We start from the raw sequence: 19375 nt of genomic DNA on the forward strand, positions 1-19375 counted from the left end.
ATGCTTGCTTATGACATGTGTTTGATAACAAAATTTGATAATGATCAATCGTACCAAACTTTCAATAATAATTTAAAGTTCTCTGTTGTTTGATGACATCATCATATTTCATGGTAAACGTCATCTCCGGTCATACTGAATGTGTTTGAGATTCAATTTTTGTCTTATCAACAAATTCGAGTTTCTCATTTTCTCAGGGTTTCAGCTCACTAGTGTTACTCGTGTTAGGTAATAGGTATTACAATTTTCAACTTTCAAGTTTTGATTTTTATTAAACTTATGTTATATAGCAAATGATATTATTATTTCATTCTGTCTTAAACGAAGAGTCTTTAAGTTCTAAAATTCCTTACATTATTGCCATTTATATTCATTAACATAATTACAGGTAACAGAAGATCATTAATTATTGAATTTGTTACATGTATGTTATGATTATAAATTATTATAATATAAAATTTACAACACTATTGTGGTTATCACTTTTGAAACTTCATTAATTTGCTTAATATATATTATTAGCATTAAATATCAACATTATGTCTGAAGCAAAAGTTAACAGCGAAGACATAGAAATTATATTCCAGCGGCTTAGAGCTTTGCCAGTCAATAAAGTAAATATGCTTTAAATACTACTATACTCTACTTTCAATAAGTTTTTATTAAGCACTATAGTCTATAATGTGTATAATTATAATATGAGTGTAACAAATTATATGCAAAGCACAAGACCTTGACTCGGTCCTTGATCATTGACTGATCAATATAATAAAAATATGATATTTAAAAGGTGCATTTAAATTAAATAATATATAAATATAGATTTTATTTAATGTTAATACATGAAGTAAAATTATTTTGATTAGAAAAATGTGTGATGATTTAAAAAAAAATCATACCTCAGTTTATATATTATATTAAAGAATCAAATGTATATATTTTTTGACTCAATAAGTTTTTTATTTCAATAATCAAGTTTTTATATGTTTTAGTGAAATAGATGATTTCAGTGATTGCTTGTATATTATTTAAACTTACAAAAGTATAAATATTCAAAATGTATTTTTCTATTCTAGTAATTTATTATAATGTGTACCACTATAAAACTCATAGTATTGATAAAGTTAACTTTTTTAATTTAAATGCCAACAAACCAATTGATTACAATCCAGTGCTTGATATGGAGGGAGGAACTAAGTCCTCCCTATTTTTTGTAGCTTGCCATTTCTATTTTATTGAAACTGAAATGGGGAAACCGGGAATGGTTTTTAATAAATAAGTGTGTTTTCTTTTTTTTTATATGTTTGTAGAACAAATGTAGTATTGTTTTGTTGGAGGGGGTGTGGGGCGAAGCCCCCACGTTAATGTTACAATTAATTTTGTGTGGAACGCAACCAATATCTGCTGCTGTTTTAATTGTTTTCCAAATCAAGCACTGTTTACAATATAATATTTGATACAAATGAGCTTTTATTATTCTTCACTTTGAAAATAAATTATAATATAAACTGTTTTCAGACATGTTTTGACTGTAATTCAAAAAATCCAACATGGTCGAGTATTACATATGGTGTGTTTATTTGTTTGGATTGCTCTGCAGTGCATAGAAGCTTGGGAGTTCATTTGACTTTTGTAAGGTCTACTCAATTAGACACAAATTGGACATGGTTGCAAATGCGGCAAATGCAATTGGGTGGAAATTCAAATGCTGTAATAATTACTTTAATTTTTATATAGTACTATAGATTTTAACATTAAATACTTAAAGTTTATATATGATATGTTATAGACAGTTTTCTTCAGGCAGCATAATTGCATATCTAAAGATGCACAACAAAAATATAATTCTAGGGCGGCTCAACTATATAGAGATAAACTTTTACAAAGTGCTAAACAAGCAATGAAAACGTATGGAACACAGGTAATAATTTATACACCCTGAAAAGTTGTATTTATGTATTATTGTATTTAATTTTTTAATGAAAAAATATTTTTACTGAATCAAATGTAAGTTTTATAGAAAATTGGGTATGAACTTTTTATATATATAAAAAAAAAAAGTATGAAAGGTATATGCATTTGATTGCAATATGTGTTTACTAGATATGAGGTATGTGTTACTATATTACACACACTATAGACCATTTGATACTTATACAAAGATTAGGCGTATCCTTGAAATAATAGTGTATATGTAACATATTTGCATGGGCTTTTGTCATTAATCTTTATATTTTGTTCAGTTATTTTTAGACCAATCACATGAAACAATTGAAGTGAAACCAGTAGATTTCTTTGAACAACACACAACTAATGTTAACTCTTGTAATGACAATTTTTTAAGCAACAATTTTATGTCCTTTACTTCTCCTAAACAAGTATTTGTACTCATATTTTTTTATTTAATTATTAATATTAAGAAGTTTTGAGAAGTATATATTTTTTAGGATAATGGTGATACAACACTTCTAGGGGGCACTAAAATCTTAAATGATGCAGCACAAAAATCAATAGATCATAAAACTTTATTAGGAGGTCGTCAAGCTCATAGTAAAAGATCTGGTGTAAGTATACAACTTAGGTAAAGAATAATGATAAATTAGTTAAGTATTTTGTGTTGTTCTGCAAATAATTATTGCTAATTGATCTAATAAAAAAAGTTATTTGTAAATATGTAACTAATGTATGGCAGAAAATAGATACTGTATAAAAATTCTTATATTCAATACAAACATTTTTGTTTTGAAAATATAAGCAGAATGTATGAAATACTATTTAATACTCATGGTGTACCAAGATGAATCAGTATATGCAAATGTTATTTTAATGTATTTATAACTAATTGATCTTGATACATTATGTATAACAATTGTTTGGTATATAAATTATATATTATAATAAAAATATTTCATTGTTAAATAAAATAAATGTTTGCTTTTAGTTGGGAGGCAAAAGATTAGGTATGGGTGCTCAGAAAGTACATGCTAATTTTGCTGATATAGAAAAAGAAGCAGAATTAGCTGATAAAATGAAATTTAGCGAACCAGAAAAAACCGAAAATGTAGAGAAATCTAATGAAGACCAAGAAACTCAGGTACATAAAACTGAATAATATATATTTTTAATTTGTATGGATACCAAACTTATAGTTTAAAAAATTGATTTGTGGTTAACAGATGTCATCAATGAGGTTAGCCTATCAAGATTTAAGTTTAAAGAAGAGTAAAGAAGAGGAAAAATTAAAACAATTTGATCCTAAAAAAGCTGCTCAATTAGAAAGACTTGGAATGGGATTTACATCAAAAAAGTAAGTTTTATATTTTAACAATAAATAAGTAAGAATTGTGTAAATACTAACTATTATTTTTTATTAATAGTATTGTTAGTCATTCAGCATTAAATGATATGACAACACTAGATAAAGAAGTAAAAAAACAAACTATATTAGACCACAATGAAGATCAATTCTATGATTGTTTTGATGATGCTAAGACTCCTGAACTGGTTTTAAAAATGATGAATAAGTAAGATTTTTATATTTGTTTTATAAATAAAAATAGGTATTTAAATATTTTAAATAATGTCATTTTTACTCTGATTCAAAACCTGAAAATATTTAACTCTAATTATTAAATTGCATAACTATTTAAAATTTAAAGATATAAATATTAGTGGATTATTATTTATCATTTTAGTAAAAATTTAAGATCCAGGTAAAAAAATTCATTTTCTCTTTACTCTTTAGTTTGTTATAATCTTGAATTAATTAACAATTTACTGATAAAAATACTTTATTATTGAACACCAATCCCATTTACTAGTTTGGTAATATGCATGCCTGGAGTTCAAAAATAACAATTTATTTTTGATGATATCAAATTTTGAATTTTGGCCTATAGAGCAAAATATTGGTTTTGAACTTTTACCAAAGTATGTTGGTTTGATTTTTTTTTTTACAATTTATTGTTTGGACAGAAATCGTCAAATTACCAGTGATGACTTTATGGACTTTGATGATTCTATTAGAAGTTTAAAATCGTCATATACGCCATCCAACATCGATGTCATTAAAAATGATTGGGATAATATAAAGCCAGCAAAAAAAGTAAACAAAGAAGCTGAAAATGATTATTGGGACTCTCTTAATGAAAATTCTAATAGAAGACAAGGTAGAAATAATAGATCATCAAATTTAGTGCCTCAACCTTCGGAAAATAATGAAGCCTTTAAAAAATTTGGTGGTGCTAAATCAATATCATCTTCTCAATATTTTGGCGATAGTCAAACACAAGTAAGTTCTGTTTGTATTATATTTAGGGGATATCTTTGTATTTCTTCAATTATGGCACTGCTAATTGTGTATAAGTCATAAAAGTATAAGTTAAATTATCAATAGTAAAAGAAAATACTACTATTTCTAATAATAATTTATCACTGTAACAAAAGCAATAGAGTGTAATTTCATACTCAAAATGCTATAATGTGAAAATTTATCATTACTTTATTTTATGCAATTAAATAAAGGGATTGAAAATATTTTCTGCATATTATTGAATTAAATTTAACATAAATAAATAAAATTAATGTTATAAAGTAATGTACTTGAAATATATTAATTTAATGAAATTTAAGTTTTACCTGGAGATACCCAATCTTCAAATCTATTATTTTCTCAATAATCATTTAAAATATGTTTTTACTGAAGAGAATAAAAGTTAACTCAAAATCTGAATATCAAATTTAATTTAATTTCTATCTGATTGAAATCGATTTTCATTGCTGTATTCAATGTTAAAATTATTCCATAGTCAATAATAACCTTATGTGATATTGTAATTAACTTACCTTTCTATTTTATTTATTATGTATTGTAATATTTGCATTATAATTTATAGTTATTGAGGTATCTATAATAACTTGTCGAACGCATAAGAACAAAAAAAAAAATGGTTTTACTTGAACATACAACACTAGTATCATTTTAATGTGAATTAAGACAAGTTTTTATGTTCAAATTTAAACACAAGTTTTAGTGAATTTTCTTTTTGTATAATGTTTGAAACTTTAAAAGGCAGTTGTTTTTTGTTTTAAAAATTGCTTTTCTTTTGCTAACTATATTTTACAGTGATATAGAATTTACTTTGTACTTGTGGAGGGTACAAAATATTATGTATACAAGAAAAAAAATATATCGATTGAGTATTCAGTAAAAAAAATGATTGCAATATTTTATTCATGTTTGAAATATAATTAATTTTTTTATTGTAGTCTGAGAAATCAAATCTTTCACGTTTTGAAGGAAGTAATAGTATTTCATCTGCTGAACTTTTTGGCAGAGAAGAAATGACAGGTGTTAATTCTACATACCAACCACCTGATCTAGATGATGTTAAAGAAAGCGTTAAACAAGGTGTAACAAAAGTAGCCGGTAAATTATCATCTCTGGCTAATGGCATGATGTCATCATTTCAGGTAAAAGAACAAACAGCTACATATACATAGTATATTAATATAACAACATATACATATAATAACAATTACATAATATTTTCATATAATTAATAGATGTCTTATTTGCAGGAAAAATATGGAGGTTATTAAAATGTTTGATCCAATGCATACAGATAAAAAATATCTAATAAATGATACTATAGTATCAGTGTTGTATGGATATATTTTGTAAATAATTATTTAAATTATTTCATATTATTATATTAGTAATTAAAGCAGTTTATTACATTGTTACATTCAACTATAAAGGTCGCTTACTTATGTTCAAACAAAGTGTTAGAAAGTTAATTTGTTCGATAATTTATTACAACAAGTAATAGATGGTACTAAAATAATACAAATAATAATATACATATTTAGTATAAGAAATAATTTGTAAATTATTAACTTATAGTAAAAATCATATTGATGTCATTTAAATTGTAATTTCTAACACATTGTTCTCCATTACTTGAATTTCTAAATTCTAACATAAGTATCCTTGCCAAACATTTATTTTATAGTATTATTTATATCAAGATTATGATTTATGGACTACTAAAAAAATATACTTTTATTACAAAAATTATCATTTTTCTTTTTTTACTTCATTAAAAATTGTGAAAACATTTATGCGTATCGTGGTTAATGTATGTGTTGAAAATGTCAAGTCAATGAATTTGTCAGTCTACGAACATATGTTTTGTTATCGATAATATTGTTAACAAATATAAATAATTGTTACTGTACGTAAGTAATATAATAAACACTGTAGGTACTCTCAAAACTGTTTTAAGATATTACTATGGTGCTTTGGAGACTACAAAAAAATCCAACCATGGTTTTGCAGATTGATCAATCTCCATAAACTATGAAGATAATCCATTATATAATATCTAACCTTTGTAAAAATAATAAAAAAATTATTTTTAATTTTTGAAATGTAAGCCCAAGTGTACTATGCCACTTTTACCTAGTCCTTACGCCATGCAAATAATGCGTTTTTTTTTTGGATTCATAAATAACATATGAGATTATCATTTATCCCAGACCTTAAACTTGTAGTAAATGGAATTGATAAATTCAATGATAAAATTTTGCCAAGGGGCAAATAGCTACCAATATCACAGAATAGATGAAATGTCATCAAAGAGGGTTAAGTATAGGCACAAATTAAGATATATCTTAATTCATAAGTATAGGATTACATGTATAAACAAGGAGAGCTAGCTACAACATTTTTCACTTTCAAAAAATAAACAGAATTATAAAATAAGGAATAGTAGAATGCAAATATTTTATAGATAATGTTTTTGCTACCACAGGATTTTGACTACACTTGTTAGTTAAGAACCAAAAACCCAATAAAAAAACAAAAATAGTGCGTCAACAATTATTGTCTTCTAAGCCTTTAATTGAATATTTGGATATTAGCCACCACAGGCCTTATTTTCTTATATAAATTATTATTTATTATGTCATAGTTCGTTAAAATAAAAAAACTAATATAATAGTATCCATGAGATCGTTAAACTTATACATATTTATATATTGGTATTATAAATCTTAAATCCTGATTTTCATTAAATTTTACATAAATAGAAATACTATAATAAAAATAATACTATTAGTAATGTGAACACGAAGGCGCTTGTGGCTCAACAGTCAACATCTATGAAACATCTACCTACGTCTAGACTCAGCGTTTCTCAACCTATGGTACGCGTACCACTAGTGGTACATGAAAGCTCATTGATGGTACGATACTACGAGAACCTAACGAAGAAAATCTCTTCGGATTCGGAACATTTTTATTATCTTTATCTGTATTATATGGAATTATTGGAATATGGATGTTCGTTATCATTTCTAAGACCGTGAGTCGAATTATGATAACATTACAGTGTATTCTTAATCCATGATTAAAACGGTCACACTGTAACCGCGTTCATCGGTAAAATATTAACCTCAAATATTCAGTTTCAACATAACATTTCCCCAGAATATTGTTCCTTTTAGTACTCAAGTATTTACTGTTTACTTGTTGTGTCGATCGTTTCCATCCCGTTCTGCAAAAATGGTTGATGACAAGTGAGTAACAATTTTCATCTTTATTAATCCTCTAAACGTAAAGACGTATTCTGAATTCGTATATGAATTTTGAAAGATTGTTATTCAAACATTTACGTTTTAATAATTATTGTCCAATGGAAATCGATGTGAACGTCAATTTCGTCTTTTATATGTTTGTGAAAAACATTTATATTAACATGAATTTTATGTTTACAGTGCCCCCAAAAGGCTCCCGGCCGTGCCGGAGTCTGTACTCAAAAGACGCAAAGCGCGCACAGCTTTCAAGCTTAAGTCATTGAAGAAAGCTATTGAGGTATGTAACCAAGTTGCTCAATTTATATTGGTCAACATATTAATTTCCTAAGATATTTCACCGACTTAAATTGAATTTCTATGTTGTATAGAATCAATATGAATTGGGAATATCTTTTAGGTTTCTAAGTTTTGAAATTATATCCACCAAGAATACAATTTTTATATTTATTGATAATGCTCAAAATATTTTTTATCTTATTCTGTTCTATTGGAATCTACATTGATTTATTTCATTATTAGACTTTTGCAACTTTAATGATGTAGGTACTTAAACCAAAAATTCACTTACTATGTACCTAATTATTGTTTTTATTTTGAACAGAATATTTTGTTTTTAATATTTAAATAATACTATTTAAGAAAATGAAAATGTTTCATTCAATAACATTTTATATTCCATATCAGTTTTTTAAATGTATTATTGATACTAGTTATGTGCTATACCAAATATTCTTACAATGCCATATATTTAGTTTATCAAATTTCAATTATTTATTCTTTTTAACTAGGAACGTAAAGAACGCGTGAAGAAAACTAAGAAGTATTTTAAACGCGCCGAGGCTTATGTTAAGGAATTTAGAATGAAGGAAAGAGAAGAAATCCGTTTAGCAAGAAATGCAAAGAAGGCTGGTGACTTTTATATTCCCCCAGAACCAAAATTAGCATTCATCATGCGTATTCGTGGGTATGTCTCCATTATAAATCTTCTTAATAAAATATAATTTCTAATACATTTATTAAAATAATATTTTAGTGTAAACCAAGTAGCTCCAAAAGTGAAGAAAGTGTTGCAACTGTTCAGATTACGTCAGATCAACAATGGAATATTCATCAAATTAAACAAAGTAAAAATACAATTAAATGTAAATACTAAGTATTATTTCTTAACATTTTTATTATTATTTTTAGGCAACATTAAATATGTTGAGAATTTGTGAACCATATGTGACTTGGGGATACCCTAACTTGAAGAGTGTGAGGGAATTGGTCTACAAAAGAGGATTTGCCAAAATCAAGGGACAACGCATTCCAATCACTAACAATGAAATGATCGAAAAGAAATTGGGAAAATATGGTATCATATGCACGGAAGATTTAGTTCATTGTATATATAGAGCTGATCGTCGATTCAAGTATGCAATGAACTTCCTTTGGCCTTTCAAAGTAAGTGTAAAATTCCATTAACTTTTTACTCATAATATTGACACATCCATGGTATAACATCAGTCTAGCTGTTACATCTTCCAAGTTGTCATATAACAAATTATGAAGTGATATGTTTTGTTTTTCAATATTCTTGTTGTTTAAATAATATTTGCCTCATAAATAATTATATACCCAGAAAAAATATTTCATTAGTTGCTAAAAATAATTTCATACTTTATTTTTGAATATTATGTACCCTGGGTAATAAAATAGTCGAACGCAGTCATTTTCAAAGTATTTCTGTTAGTAAGAATTTATTATTATACTTCAAGTAACCCTGTCCCTAATGTATCCAAAAGAATTCTATCAAAAATGTTATGTATTCTTTAAAAAAAAATATACTATATCTTCAACAGTGAACAAGTTTGGCCACCCAGTTAATAAAAAATTATGTGTTATGTATATGCACACCAAAATTTAAGTAGTAAATAATTTTGATTGCATGTTCCACTGATCTATTTTAATTTTATTATTATTTTTCTAGTTAAACACCCCAACTGGAGGCTGGCGTAAGAAGACCAATCACTATGTTGAAGGTGGTGATTTTGGAAACCGTGAAGATACCATTAACAAGTTACTGAGAAAAATGGTTTAATTACAATAAATGTTTTACAAAAATTGTATTTATTTTTCATTTTAATAATATTATGTTGTTATTTTAACCAGATCCTATATTCCTATTTCATAACATCTCTTGCTATACGAAGAAATATTGTTTAGTTGTAATGGTAACTGGTCAATTATCTTGTACCTAAAACCAGCCTAAAATAATGAAGGTTGTATTGTTCACAAAAAGTGGTAAATGGTTTGCTGAATTTCTAATAGTCAGAAAGATGACACCCTTTAAATGTAATTCTTTTTATTTCCATTGAACTTAACATGTATGGTACATATAGTTAAATGGGTATTTCTTACTTAAAACTCCATCTTTAAATCATGATTGTGAGATATGTAATGAGATATATAATGGTGGATAAACACGTAAAAGTTTTACTGTAATTTGATGCTTAGTGCCTTGAAAATTGAGTGAGTAGTACTGGATGATACGTAGTCTATCTAAGACTTATTGGTAAATATGTTATTTGTAAAGGATTGGAAATCGTTTTGATCAGTGGATTCTTCAATCAGAAAAGATTATTAAGCTGATATAGCATTGGTCACACTTCAGATATTTTATTTGTAAGACTAACCAAATATTGCCATATTTATAGTTTTAGTATCACCTACGACTATTGAACTATAGCCACGACCTAAGATTAAGGCATTTATTTGTCAAGTCTATATTCGACCCATGGTATGAGCATTTTTATTGTCCATAATCTATATAGTTATCTTAGATCATGCAAATTATTTAAGATCATAGACCTAAATCTATCTTAATAGTTCAATGAGTTAAACTCGGAATTTAAAATAAATGATAACATTTTATTTTTTTGGGCCATGATATTATGGTATCTTATCGCCTAATATTGCACTTACATTTAAAATGATAAGATCTATTTAATAATAAAAATTCATATTTCACAAAGATTTAATCAAATTCTGTTCCGCAATTCCGCATAATGCATAAATAGCATATTATTAATTATTATATAAATATATTATATTATTTCTGTTTATTATCGCCCATCGGTATTCGAAACTGTTAATTGAATGTATTAAATGTCTTATAGAATCAGAACAGTAATTTTAAGTATAACTGAAAGAAGAGAAATAACCAACGCCTGCATTTTAAGGATCGTTTAGTCTTATCGATTCAATAGATTGAAAGAAAAATGCATTGGATATTCGTATTTCTGCCATAATTATAGTACACAATGAGTACTTTACATAAAAATTGTCTTGCGCAGCCTGGGCGTAAAAAAGTTCAAGTAATGATGATTTAATTGTTTAATCCATATAGGTGTTTTGAAGAAAATTAATTTAATGACTTCACACTATACTTAAAACTATTCATTTTTAATTTCAATACTAGATTTCATTTGTTATTCGTGATGAAGAAGAGCGTAGACATAGAGCTGGTGTTAATTCTTTACAGTTGGATTCTAAGCAAGGAATATTATACTCAGCCGGTCGAGATGGTATAATACGACAATGGGATGTCCGAGATAATGTTGAAGCCACATATTTACGGTCCTTAGAACATCATACAGATTGGGTCAATGATATTGTACTATGTTGTGGTGGAAATTATTGTAAGTTTAAAATTTTTAATGATTTTTGGATCTAAAATAATGTTATTAATCGTACGTTAAGTATTTTTATAAATTAATGAGTGTAAAAAAATATCTTGTTACCGATTGTTATCTTCAAATTTTTCTATAATCTCTTAAAAATATACTTTTGCTACCTTTAAAACTTTTTGTTACTATTATATTATGATTTAATTTTAATTTGATGTTTTCAGTGATTTCTGCAAGTTCAGATACCACTGTTAAATTATGGGGACTTCGGAAAGAAAATACTTGTTTATCAACCTTACGAACTCATAAAGATTATGTTCGAGCTTTAGCATATGCTCGAGATAAAGAAGTGGTCGCATCAGCTGGTTTAGACAAAACAATATTCATGTGGGATGTTAATATGTTGACTACTTTAACTACTACCAATAATACTGTTACAAGTATGTTATATATGAGGTATAACATAATAAAGATTGGTTATTATTAATTGTTATATATTATGTTTAGCGGCTTCTCTGCCTGGTAGCAAAAACTCTATTTACAGTTTGGCAATGAACAATAGTGGTACAGTTTTAATTAGCGGAAGTACAGAAAAAGTTTTACGAGTTTGGGACACAAGGACAAGTGACTGTATGATGAAATTGATAGGTCACACAGACAATGTAAAAGCTTTGGTGGTAAATCGTGATGGTACACAATGCCTATCGGGTAGTTCTGATGGAACTATTAAACTATGGTCTCTAGGACAACAACAATGCATTCAAACATTAAGAATTCATAAAGAAGGAGTTTGGGCATTAGCAGTAATAATTAATTACTTAAAATTAAATTAATTTTTCTATGATTTCAATGATTTTTTCTTTTGTTCATAGGCAACTGAAAATTTTTCCCATGTTGTATCTGGTGGTCGTGATAAAAAAATTTATATGACAGATTTAAAAAATCCTAATAGAGTTCAACTTATATGCAATGAGTCAGCTCCAGTTGTAAAGATGGTTACAACTCCTGATATGGGTGCTATTTGGGTAGCCACATCCGAGTCCTCAATTAATTGCTGGGTAAGCATATTATTTGGCAAATTGTTAAATGTAGATAAAGAACTAATGCTGATTAAAAGAATGTTAGCACAACATAAAAAAATGTATGCTTAACAGAACTAACGTTATGTTGTTACTTTCAATATTAGAGTGAATTCACCTATTCTTAAACTAAGCTAAGAATATTACCTGTGTTCCAACGTTGGCTTTTTTAAGATATTATAATTTTAATACATTGTATAAACATTTTTAAGGTGTAATACATTGTATGAGCATTTTTAAATTTTAATAATGTACAAGCTCGTTACTTCAACAAGAATTAAAGTATTATAAAATAGCCAACGTAGGGACACAGGTAATGTTCTTAACTAAAAGTTTGATAATGGGCGAATTAACTCTTAATATTATCAAAGTAACAACACAGTGTTCAGAGGCTTAATTTTGACACAGTTGTGTCAATTTTTCAAAGTGAGTGGTGCCATCTTGTGACTGTGTCGCAGAATTACATGCTCAGACCTGTTGGCACTTTTTTGGCCACATTTTACTTACATCATAACTCTGTTAGAAGTAAAAATGGGAGGGGTGGTAAGATAACTTAATTATGAAAATGAGTCATATAAAATTTAAGTTCAGTCTGTCACTGACAGTGCTGGTTCTGCCAAACACAAATTTGGTATCTTGTGTGTGGGTCACCAGTATTGGTCTGACATCTTCTTTATAGGATTTGGATTTGAAAACAAATACTTTTGTTTAGAAGTACATGATTGTAAATATTTTTAAACACAATTTAGGTAACCTGTTATATTTTTTAATTGCTTTTTATGTACAGGAAATGTCTTTTTACATTTTAAGTGGCTTTTATTAATTTTATTGCCTTCAAGTCAAATCCTAGTTATTAATAACATAACAAAAAAATTATTGTTTGCTTTGATGTTAATTTAAATGGGACATTTTCTAACAGAAATTAAGAAAAAGTGATGAAACCGCTGATTTTGAAGATGTCCCAACAGTACCATACAATCAAGAACCATTTAGGACACTTAAAGGAGCTGCTGCTATACGAAAATACCATGTACTGAATGATAAACGAACTATACTGACACAAGACACAGAAAAGAATGTTGCAGTTTATGATGTCCTTAAGGTTATTTTCCTTAAAACTAACCTTTAATAATTCATTCAATTATTTAATTGATGTTTATTTTTAATTATGTAGGCTTCTAAACTTCAAGATCTAGGTGAAGTCGATTTTGATGAAGAAATAAAAAAAAGACATCGTATTATATATATACCAAACTGGTTTAGTGTTGATTTGAAAACTGGGGTATATTTATTTTATATTGCTTAATTATAATTTATATTAGTATTTAAAGTAACAAAATATAAGAAATAAAAAATAATATAATGTTAAATGTTAAAATTTATATTTTTATTAGATGCTTACGATTCACTTAGGACAAGATGAAAACGATTGTTTTGCAGCTTGGGTTTCTGCTAAGGAAGCAGGAATTAATGTTACAGATGATAACTTAAGAGGTAATTATAATAATGAATTAATGTAGTTTCCTATACTTAAGAAATATAATTTGTGTTTATTAGTAAATTATGGCAATCGGATGTTGCGATCACTGTTAGAAAATTGGCTTAATCGCATTCAAACAGATCATGGGTCTTCTGATGGAGCCCAGTCTACTGAACTCAATGCTCAGACAAAACTAGATTCTCAGTGTTGTAGAATTCCTAAACATACACCTCTTATGATAAGTGAAGTTGGTGGTCGGTGTTTGTATAGGATGTTAGTCAGCCAGGCCGGAGATGAAAATGATGTTTCAATTTTAAATGAAACTATTCCCGCATGGGTTATGAATGTTATTGTTGAAAAAAGTATACCTAAAGCCCTCAAGATATCGTTTTATCTTGTGCCATTATCAAATACTTGCATAAGGCCTGTAAAAAAGTATGTTTAGATTAATGTATTTAATTATCTTCGTTATTAACCTTTAAAAAAAAAAATTTGCAGTGGTACTCTTCGTCCGAGTCGAGATCGCCTAGTGGCAAATGACTTTATTCAAGTTCAGAAAATAGCTGAGTATATCCATGAAAAGCTGTCTGAAAATGATGGAAGTGGTCCATATAACAAAACCTCAGACTGCATAAGCAATCATCTACAAGGAAATACACCAGAGAAAAATTTTGAACTAAGTTGTAATGATCAAATACTTTCTCCTACAATGGATTTAAGGACTTTGAAACATTTCATTTGGAAATCTTCAGCTGATTTAACAATATACTTCAAGGCCAAACATTAAAAAGTAATTTTTCTTCATAATTTATTTATTTATGTTATTTTCTTCTTATTCTTTATTTATTTAGTTATTTTTCTATTATGATAAAATTCAACCAATTTTCATACATTTGTTGATACATTTTCCATTGTCTGCAAATAAAAAAAATGTATATTCAATTATGATAATATTGTTATAAGTTATAAAATGTATTCACATCAAAAGTATTAATGTTAAACGTTAAATTCATATCACACTCAGAAAATAAGTGTTATTTTAACTAACCTGTACATACTACCAAACATTATTAAATTATATTATTATGTAAAAATTATTGGCATCAAATCAAATTTAATTTGATTATATTATTTTCCTAAGACTTATATAAATATTTGAAAAAAAGACTTGTTTTTGTTTTTTTTAATCATCTTTCATTTTAGATATATTATAATAACGATAACACATTATGAACGTATGCAAAATTATACAAATTATCTAAAATAAATTTACCTAATGTAATACATATTAAATACTATAAAAGTAGTCAAAATATTAATTTTTTAACAAACTGAATTGGAAAATATTAAACGGCATAAATTATGTTTATTAATTATTTTTTTCACACAATTTATTTCTTATATAATTTTTGATATACTTTATATAGGTAATCAGAACAATATTTAAAAAATATATAGTTTATTGTGTATTTAAAAACTTTTAATTGATAAAATAACAATAATTACATGTAACTATTTTCTAAAATTAATCATACAAAATGAATTTAATATTTTTGGTACATTTTGGACTAAAAATTCAAATTGTATGATAATATTTGAACTGTTCTCTTAAAATATGTCTAGTTTACGATTAATTTATAACATCTGATATGGTTATCATAATTATGATATTAACTGGTAGTTATTGATTCCATTATAGGTATTAACTATTATTCGTTAATATATTATTTGATTTTGTCCATTATTGAAAATAAAGATTTTAACAAATAGTTGTACATATTTACCAGTACTTATATTGTGTGTACGTACATAATATATAACATCATTATTATCTCTACCTTAGAATCACATATCTATGTAGGGAATTAGAGAAGGTATATAATGTATATACACAAACTGTTTTTTGATTTAATCATGTTTAATGCAACATCATAGTTTCCAATTTATAAGTTTATTATTTTAAACCATTTGGGTTTACTTAACTTGTATTTTATTTATTACACAAAAATGAATATTTTGTTGTATATAATGACTGAAATTATTTATTATTTAAAAAGTACCATTTACTTATATTATTGTTTACTTATTCGTATACCTATCACTGAATGCTAATAAATAATTTTTAATAATTAAGATTGAAATAGTATGTACGTTTAATTTTGTCAAACATACTTATTATTTATTGTTTACTTTTATTGTTGTAAAAATACCTATTAAATAATTATTAGTCAACATTAGGTATTTTAAATCGTATTACCTATATATTATAGTTATTTACACTTCATGTTGAAGGGAGAAACATTTATTAATTTATAACTATTAAACTATGCAATAATAAAAAATTTTTTTTAATATTTCTCATAAATCAAGTACTTTTATAAAAAATTATGTAAATATTTATTTACATACTGCGCAAAATTGATTAGATTTTTTTTCAATAATTGTGTGCTCAGCCAAGAAGTTTAGAGAAAAACAAATACAAGGTTCCTCATTAATTGTTCTTTATACTGAAACCAAAAAATATAAAAATTTTAAATCATGACATTTTTCAAATTATTTTGTAGTCAAACACTTATAAAACGTTCATTTTTATAGCTAACAATTGAAATATTAAGACATCAATTTTCATAAATGGCTCTTACCATTATACTATGACCAAAAAATCTATTAAATGTATAAACACAGTTGGGCATTTAAAAATATTATTTGTGAGTACCTACTTGAAACCTTGAAACTTGTGAAGTACCCATGATATTATATTTTATACTCGCAATGAAATTTTCAAACGCAATATTAATCAGAAAAAATTAATTCCTAGTATTTGTATTACTAATAATAAAATAAAATACTTTAATAGGTAGCAATAATATCATTACAGTGACCCACACAGCAGGCGTACAGTTTGTGGCCAGGATTTTTCAGTGGGGGGAGGGGGGGTCTAACCAGTGTAAATTAGAATTTGATATCCGTTGCCTTATACTAGGTTGTTAATAGTAATTACTGTAATAACCTCTACAAATAACTGATAATACGTAAAATTTTAAAATTGTTTTCAGAAGTATAAATGTTTGTACTATGCCTTTTATTATATTAGATCTATACCAAAACCGGGACAAATTTGGGGGGGGGGGTTGAAGCCCCTACCCCTCTGAATACGCCACTGGGTACAGTAGAGCAGTACATACTTTCCCACCTTTTTTTTATTAACAGGTATTCATAATCTCAAAAATTCATAATCTATTTTGTATTTAAGACCGTACAATTTTCAATTTAAATACTAGTGTAAGGTTTGAAAATGTGATATGTCTATTTAAGTTGTATTTACAGCAATTTTAGTTCGTCAAAGAGTCATGAGCTCAATTTCATTTAATAAACGTTTAAGTTCAAATTGTCCACTTCTTCCTTCCAGAATGGTTTTTTCGTATACACCTGTAATGATTTATTGACTTTATTGAATTCAAAACGATTTTACAGCTGAAACAAGCCCTCTGGTTTTGTATAGTTCATATCTAAAATAATGATAGTCGATTTACTGTTCAAAGTAAACGAAAGCACTTTTGAGAAAAATAAGAATTTTTTCAATCAAAATATTTACTTCTATTGTCAAACAAATATACATACACAACATTTTTTTAAAACAATATTTGACCATATTTATTAAGGAAAAAATAATAGTTTTTCAAAAATAAAAATAAATAGGAGCAAAGACTTGAGACCCCCTCCCCCCTGATTTCCGCTGTATAGCTACAATAGCAAAAAATATCTAAAATTGTTTTTTCTTTTAGTTTTTGAATCAAACGCGGATTAAAATCGGTCAAAATTATCGGTCCGAGTTTACAACAAAAATGGCAACCGCGGGCCCGGCTTACATATGCCCATCTACCTAGGTTAAGAATATATAGACATGAGACTGTCTGAAGCAGCCCCAAATATAATGTACTAACACGAAACACTATTATAGCGTGCCACCTACTCTCGTTCCTAAAAAGATAGTCTTTCCCTGTGATTTTTCATGGGCCGAAGCGCCCTATGCTTCAAACATACTACCCATATAGTTGTCATAAATATACCCAAATCAACACTTTCAATTTTAAATAATATTTTTAAAACGAATTTGAAAAAAATTGAATAATTCACTTTCGAACACTCTGTAATTAAATATTGTGTACATAGTACACACATAGCAGGGCTTCAAGACATTAACAAAAAATTAAATTTAGATGTGTCGTATTTATAAAGTTGTTGCTTTAGAGGGCCGATGATAATGTATGGGCACTACCTGCAGCTTTTAAAATCTGCGCACGCCTGTGATGGCCACTTTGGGACACAAACAGTGTGACTCGATCGACTCTTCTGACCTCATCACATTACGGTTATGGCGGGACGTGGACCGAGCCGGCTGCACTTACAGTCCGGGACTTTACTTCCGGACGTCCAACAACAACCTGCTGATCCTGACGGTGCAGACCACCGACCGATGGCTAGCGATGGCCGGCCTCCAAACATTCCGAGGGACCAGAGTGTAAATCTCCGTAATGTATTAGTACGATGTTCAAATAAAGTCTGATTTACACATTAGGTATACATTCAACCTTTCATCTGGTGAATGTATTTTATGCTCGCCTGTCACAAAAGTCACAACGACAGGTAGGGAACGGAGATGCACTATGCTTATCAGTTTATCACTAAGTTGCTATACACCGAGGATTAATTGGTGTGTCACCGGAACATACAAAAATTATATGCCTGATGAAGTCATTTCTCATAAATGAGAAATCATCAGTAGCGTATTCAGTCCGGACAACAAATTATTGAAGATAAAAACTTTTTCACTTAGTAAAAAAACTTCAAGCATTGAACAAAATGCATAGGCACGATAACTTTAAAGTTTTTTAAAATTCATCAAAATCCCGAGAACTTGCAAATTGTTTTTCAATTAGAAATAATTAAAAAAAAGTTGTTTTTATAGCTAACATTAGGTATTTTAATAGAAGAATGCCAACAAGTTTTTCTAGTTTTTCATCGGACAGTATCATTATTTTTTTATGAGTGTTTGATTTAAATTTTTTTACAATATTTGATATTTAGTGGCTTTTAATTATTAGATTTGTTTATTTTTATACATTCGTGCTAGGATGACACACCGTCTCCACTCAGAATGACAGAATCGTTTTTCACATGCAATGATTGGTCGTTTGATTCAAATATAACACATCCATAACAATGATATACTCGACAACTATACTATACAACCTAGAGATATCCACCTTTTACAAATATACAATGCTATTGTATTGAACACAAGAAAGTAGCTAACCAATTATTGTAAGTATTTCTTTTTTAAAAGCTCCTAAAATCAAACTCGTTGTGTAGCATCATTATTTAATAATTTAATTTCTGTGTTTAATTGGCCCTCGAACCAGGGGCGGACTGGGCTTTCCCGGTGGGCCGCTGTTCAAAAATAATTTGTTATTATTACATTATTTATTACTTAAAATAAAATAGCCAATAGGTATAAATTCAAATGATGAATATTTTATATTTTCATA

At 27.4% G+C, this 19375-nt stretch overlaps 3 protein-coding genes across 6 annotated transcripts; all 3 read left to right on the plus strand.

The window, feature by feature from the left end:
- The first annotated feature begins 161 nt into the window (after window positions 1-161).
- On the plus strand, window positions 162-6057 carry LOC111032346 (ADP-ribosylation factor GTPase-activating protein 2). 3 transcript variants are annotated; one of them, XM_022312630.1, is made up of 12 exons: window positions 162-388; window positions 523-614; window positions 1519-1710; window positions 1790-1921; window positions 2244-2378; window positions 2448-2564; window positions 2942-3094; window positions 3177-3307; window positions 3378-3524; window positions 3967-4291; window positions 5269-5472; window positions 5581-6056. In XM_022312630.1, the coding sequence occupies exons 2-12, from the start codon at window positions 540-542 to the stop codon at window positions 5599-5601; spliced, it is 1632 nt and encodes a 543-aa protein (XP_022168322.1). In that variant the 5' UTR covers window positions 162-388; window positions 523-539; the 3' UTR covers window positions 5602-6056. The 3 variants fall into 3 exon arrangements, with proteins under 3 accessions (XP_022168322.1, XP_022168323.1, XP_022168324.1); XM_022312631.1 differs by having other exon boundaries at window positions 163-424; window positions 3976-4291; window positions 5581-6055; XM_022312632.1 differs by having other exon boundaries at window positions 337-424; window positions 5581-6057.
- Window positions 6058-7446: 1389 nt separating this feature from the next.
- LOC111032347 (60S ribosomal protein L7) lies at window positions 7447-9707 on the plus strand. Its single transcript, XM_022312633.1, has 6 exons — window positions 7447-7581; window positions 7780-7876; window positions 8388-8563; window positions 8633-8723; window positions 8788-9042; window positions 9569-9707. Exons 1-6 carry the CDS (start codon window positions 7568-7570, stop codon window positions 9677-9679), a joined length of 744 nt encoding a protein of 247 aa, XP_022168325.1. The 5' UTR covers window positions 7447-7567; the 3' UTR covers window positions 9680-9707.
- An 882-nt stretch (window positions 9708-10589) lies between these two features.
- On the plus strand, window positions 10590-18185 carry LOC111032369 (WD repeat-containing protein 48). 2 transcript variants are annotated; one of them, XM_022312666.1, is made up of 11 exons: window positions 10590-10955; window positions 11060-11279; window positions 11492-11707; window positions 11775-12070; window positions 12140-12325; window positions 13266-13448; window positions 13521-13628; window positions 13741-13840; window positions 13904-14261; window positions 14325-14616; window positions 18078-18185. In XM_022312666.1, the coding sequence occupies exons 1-10, from the start codon at window positions 10902-10904 to the stop codon at window positions 14611-14613; spliced, it is 2010 nt and encodes a 669-aa protein (XP_022168358.1). In that variant the 5' UTR covers window positions 10590-10901; the 3' UTR covers window positions 14614-14616; window positions 18078-18185. The 2 variants fall into 2 exon arrangements, with proteins under 2 accessions (XP_022168358.1, XP_022168357.1); XM_022312665.1 differs by lacking the exon at window positions 18078-18185 and having other exon boundaries at window positions 14325-14964.
- The last annotated feature ends 1190 nt before the right edge of the window (window positions 18186-19375 follow it).

This window comes from Myzus persicae, unplaced genomic scaffold (assembly GCF_001856785.1).
Source record: "Myzus persicae strain clone G006 unplaced genomic scaffold, MPER_G0061.0, whole genome shotgun sequence".
In the NCBI taxonomy this organism is placed as follows: Eukaryota; Metazoa; Arthropoda; class Insecta; order Hemiptera; family Aphididae; genus Myzus; species Myzus persicae.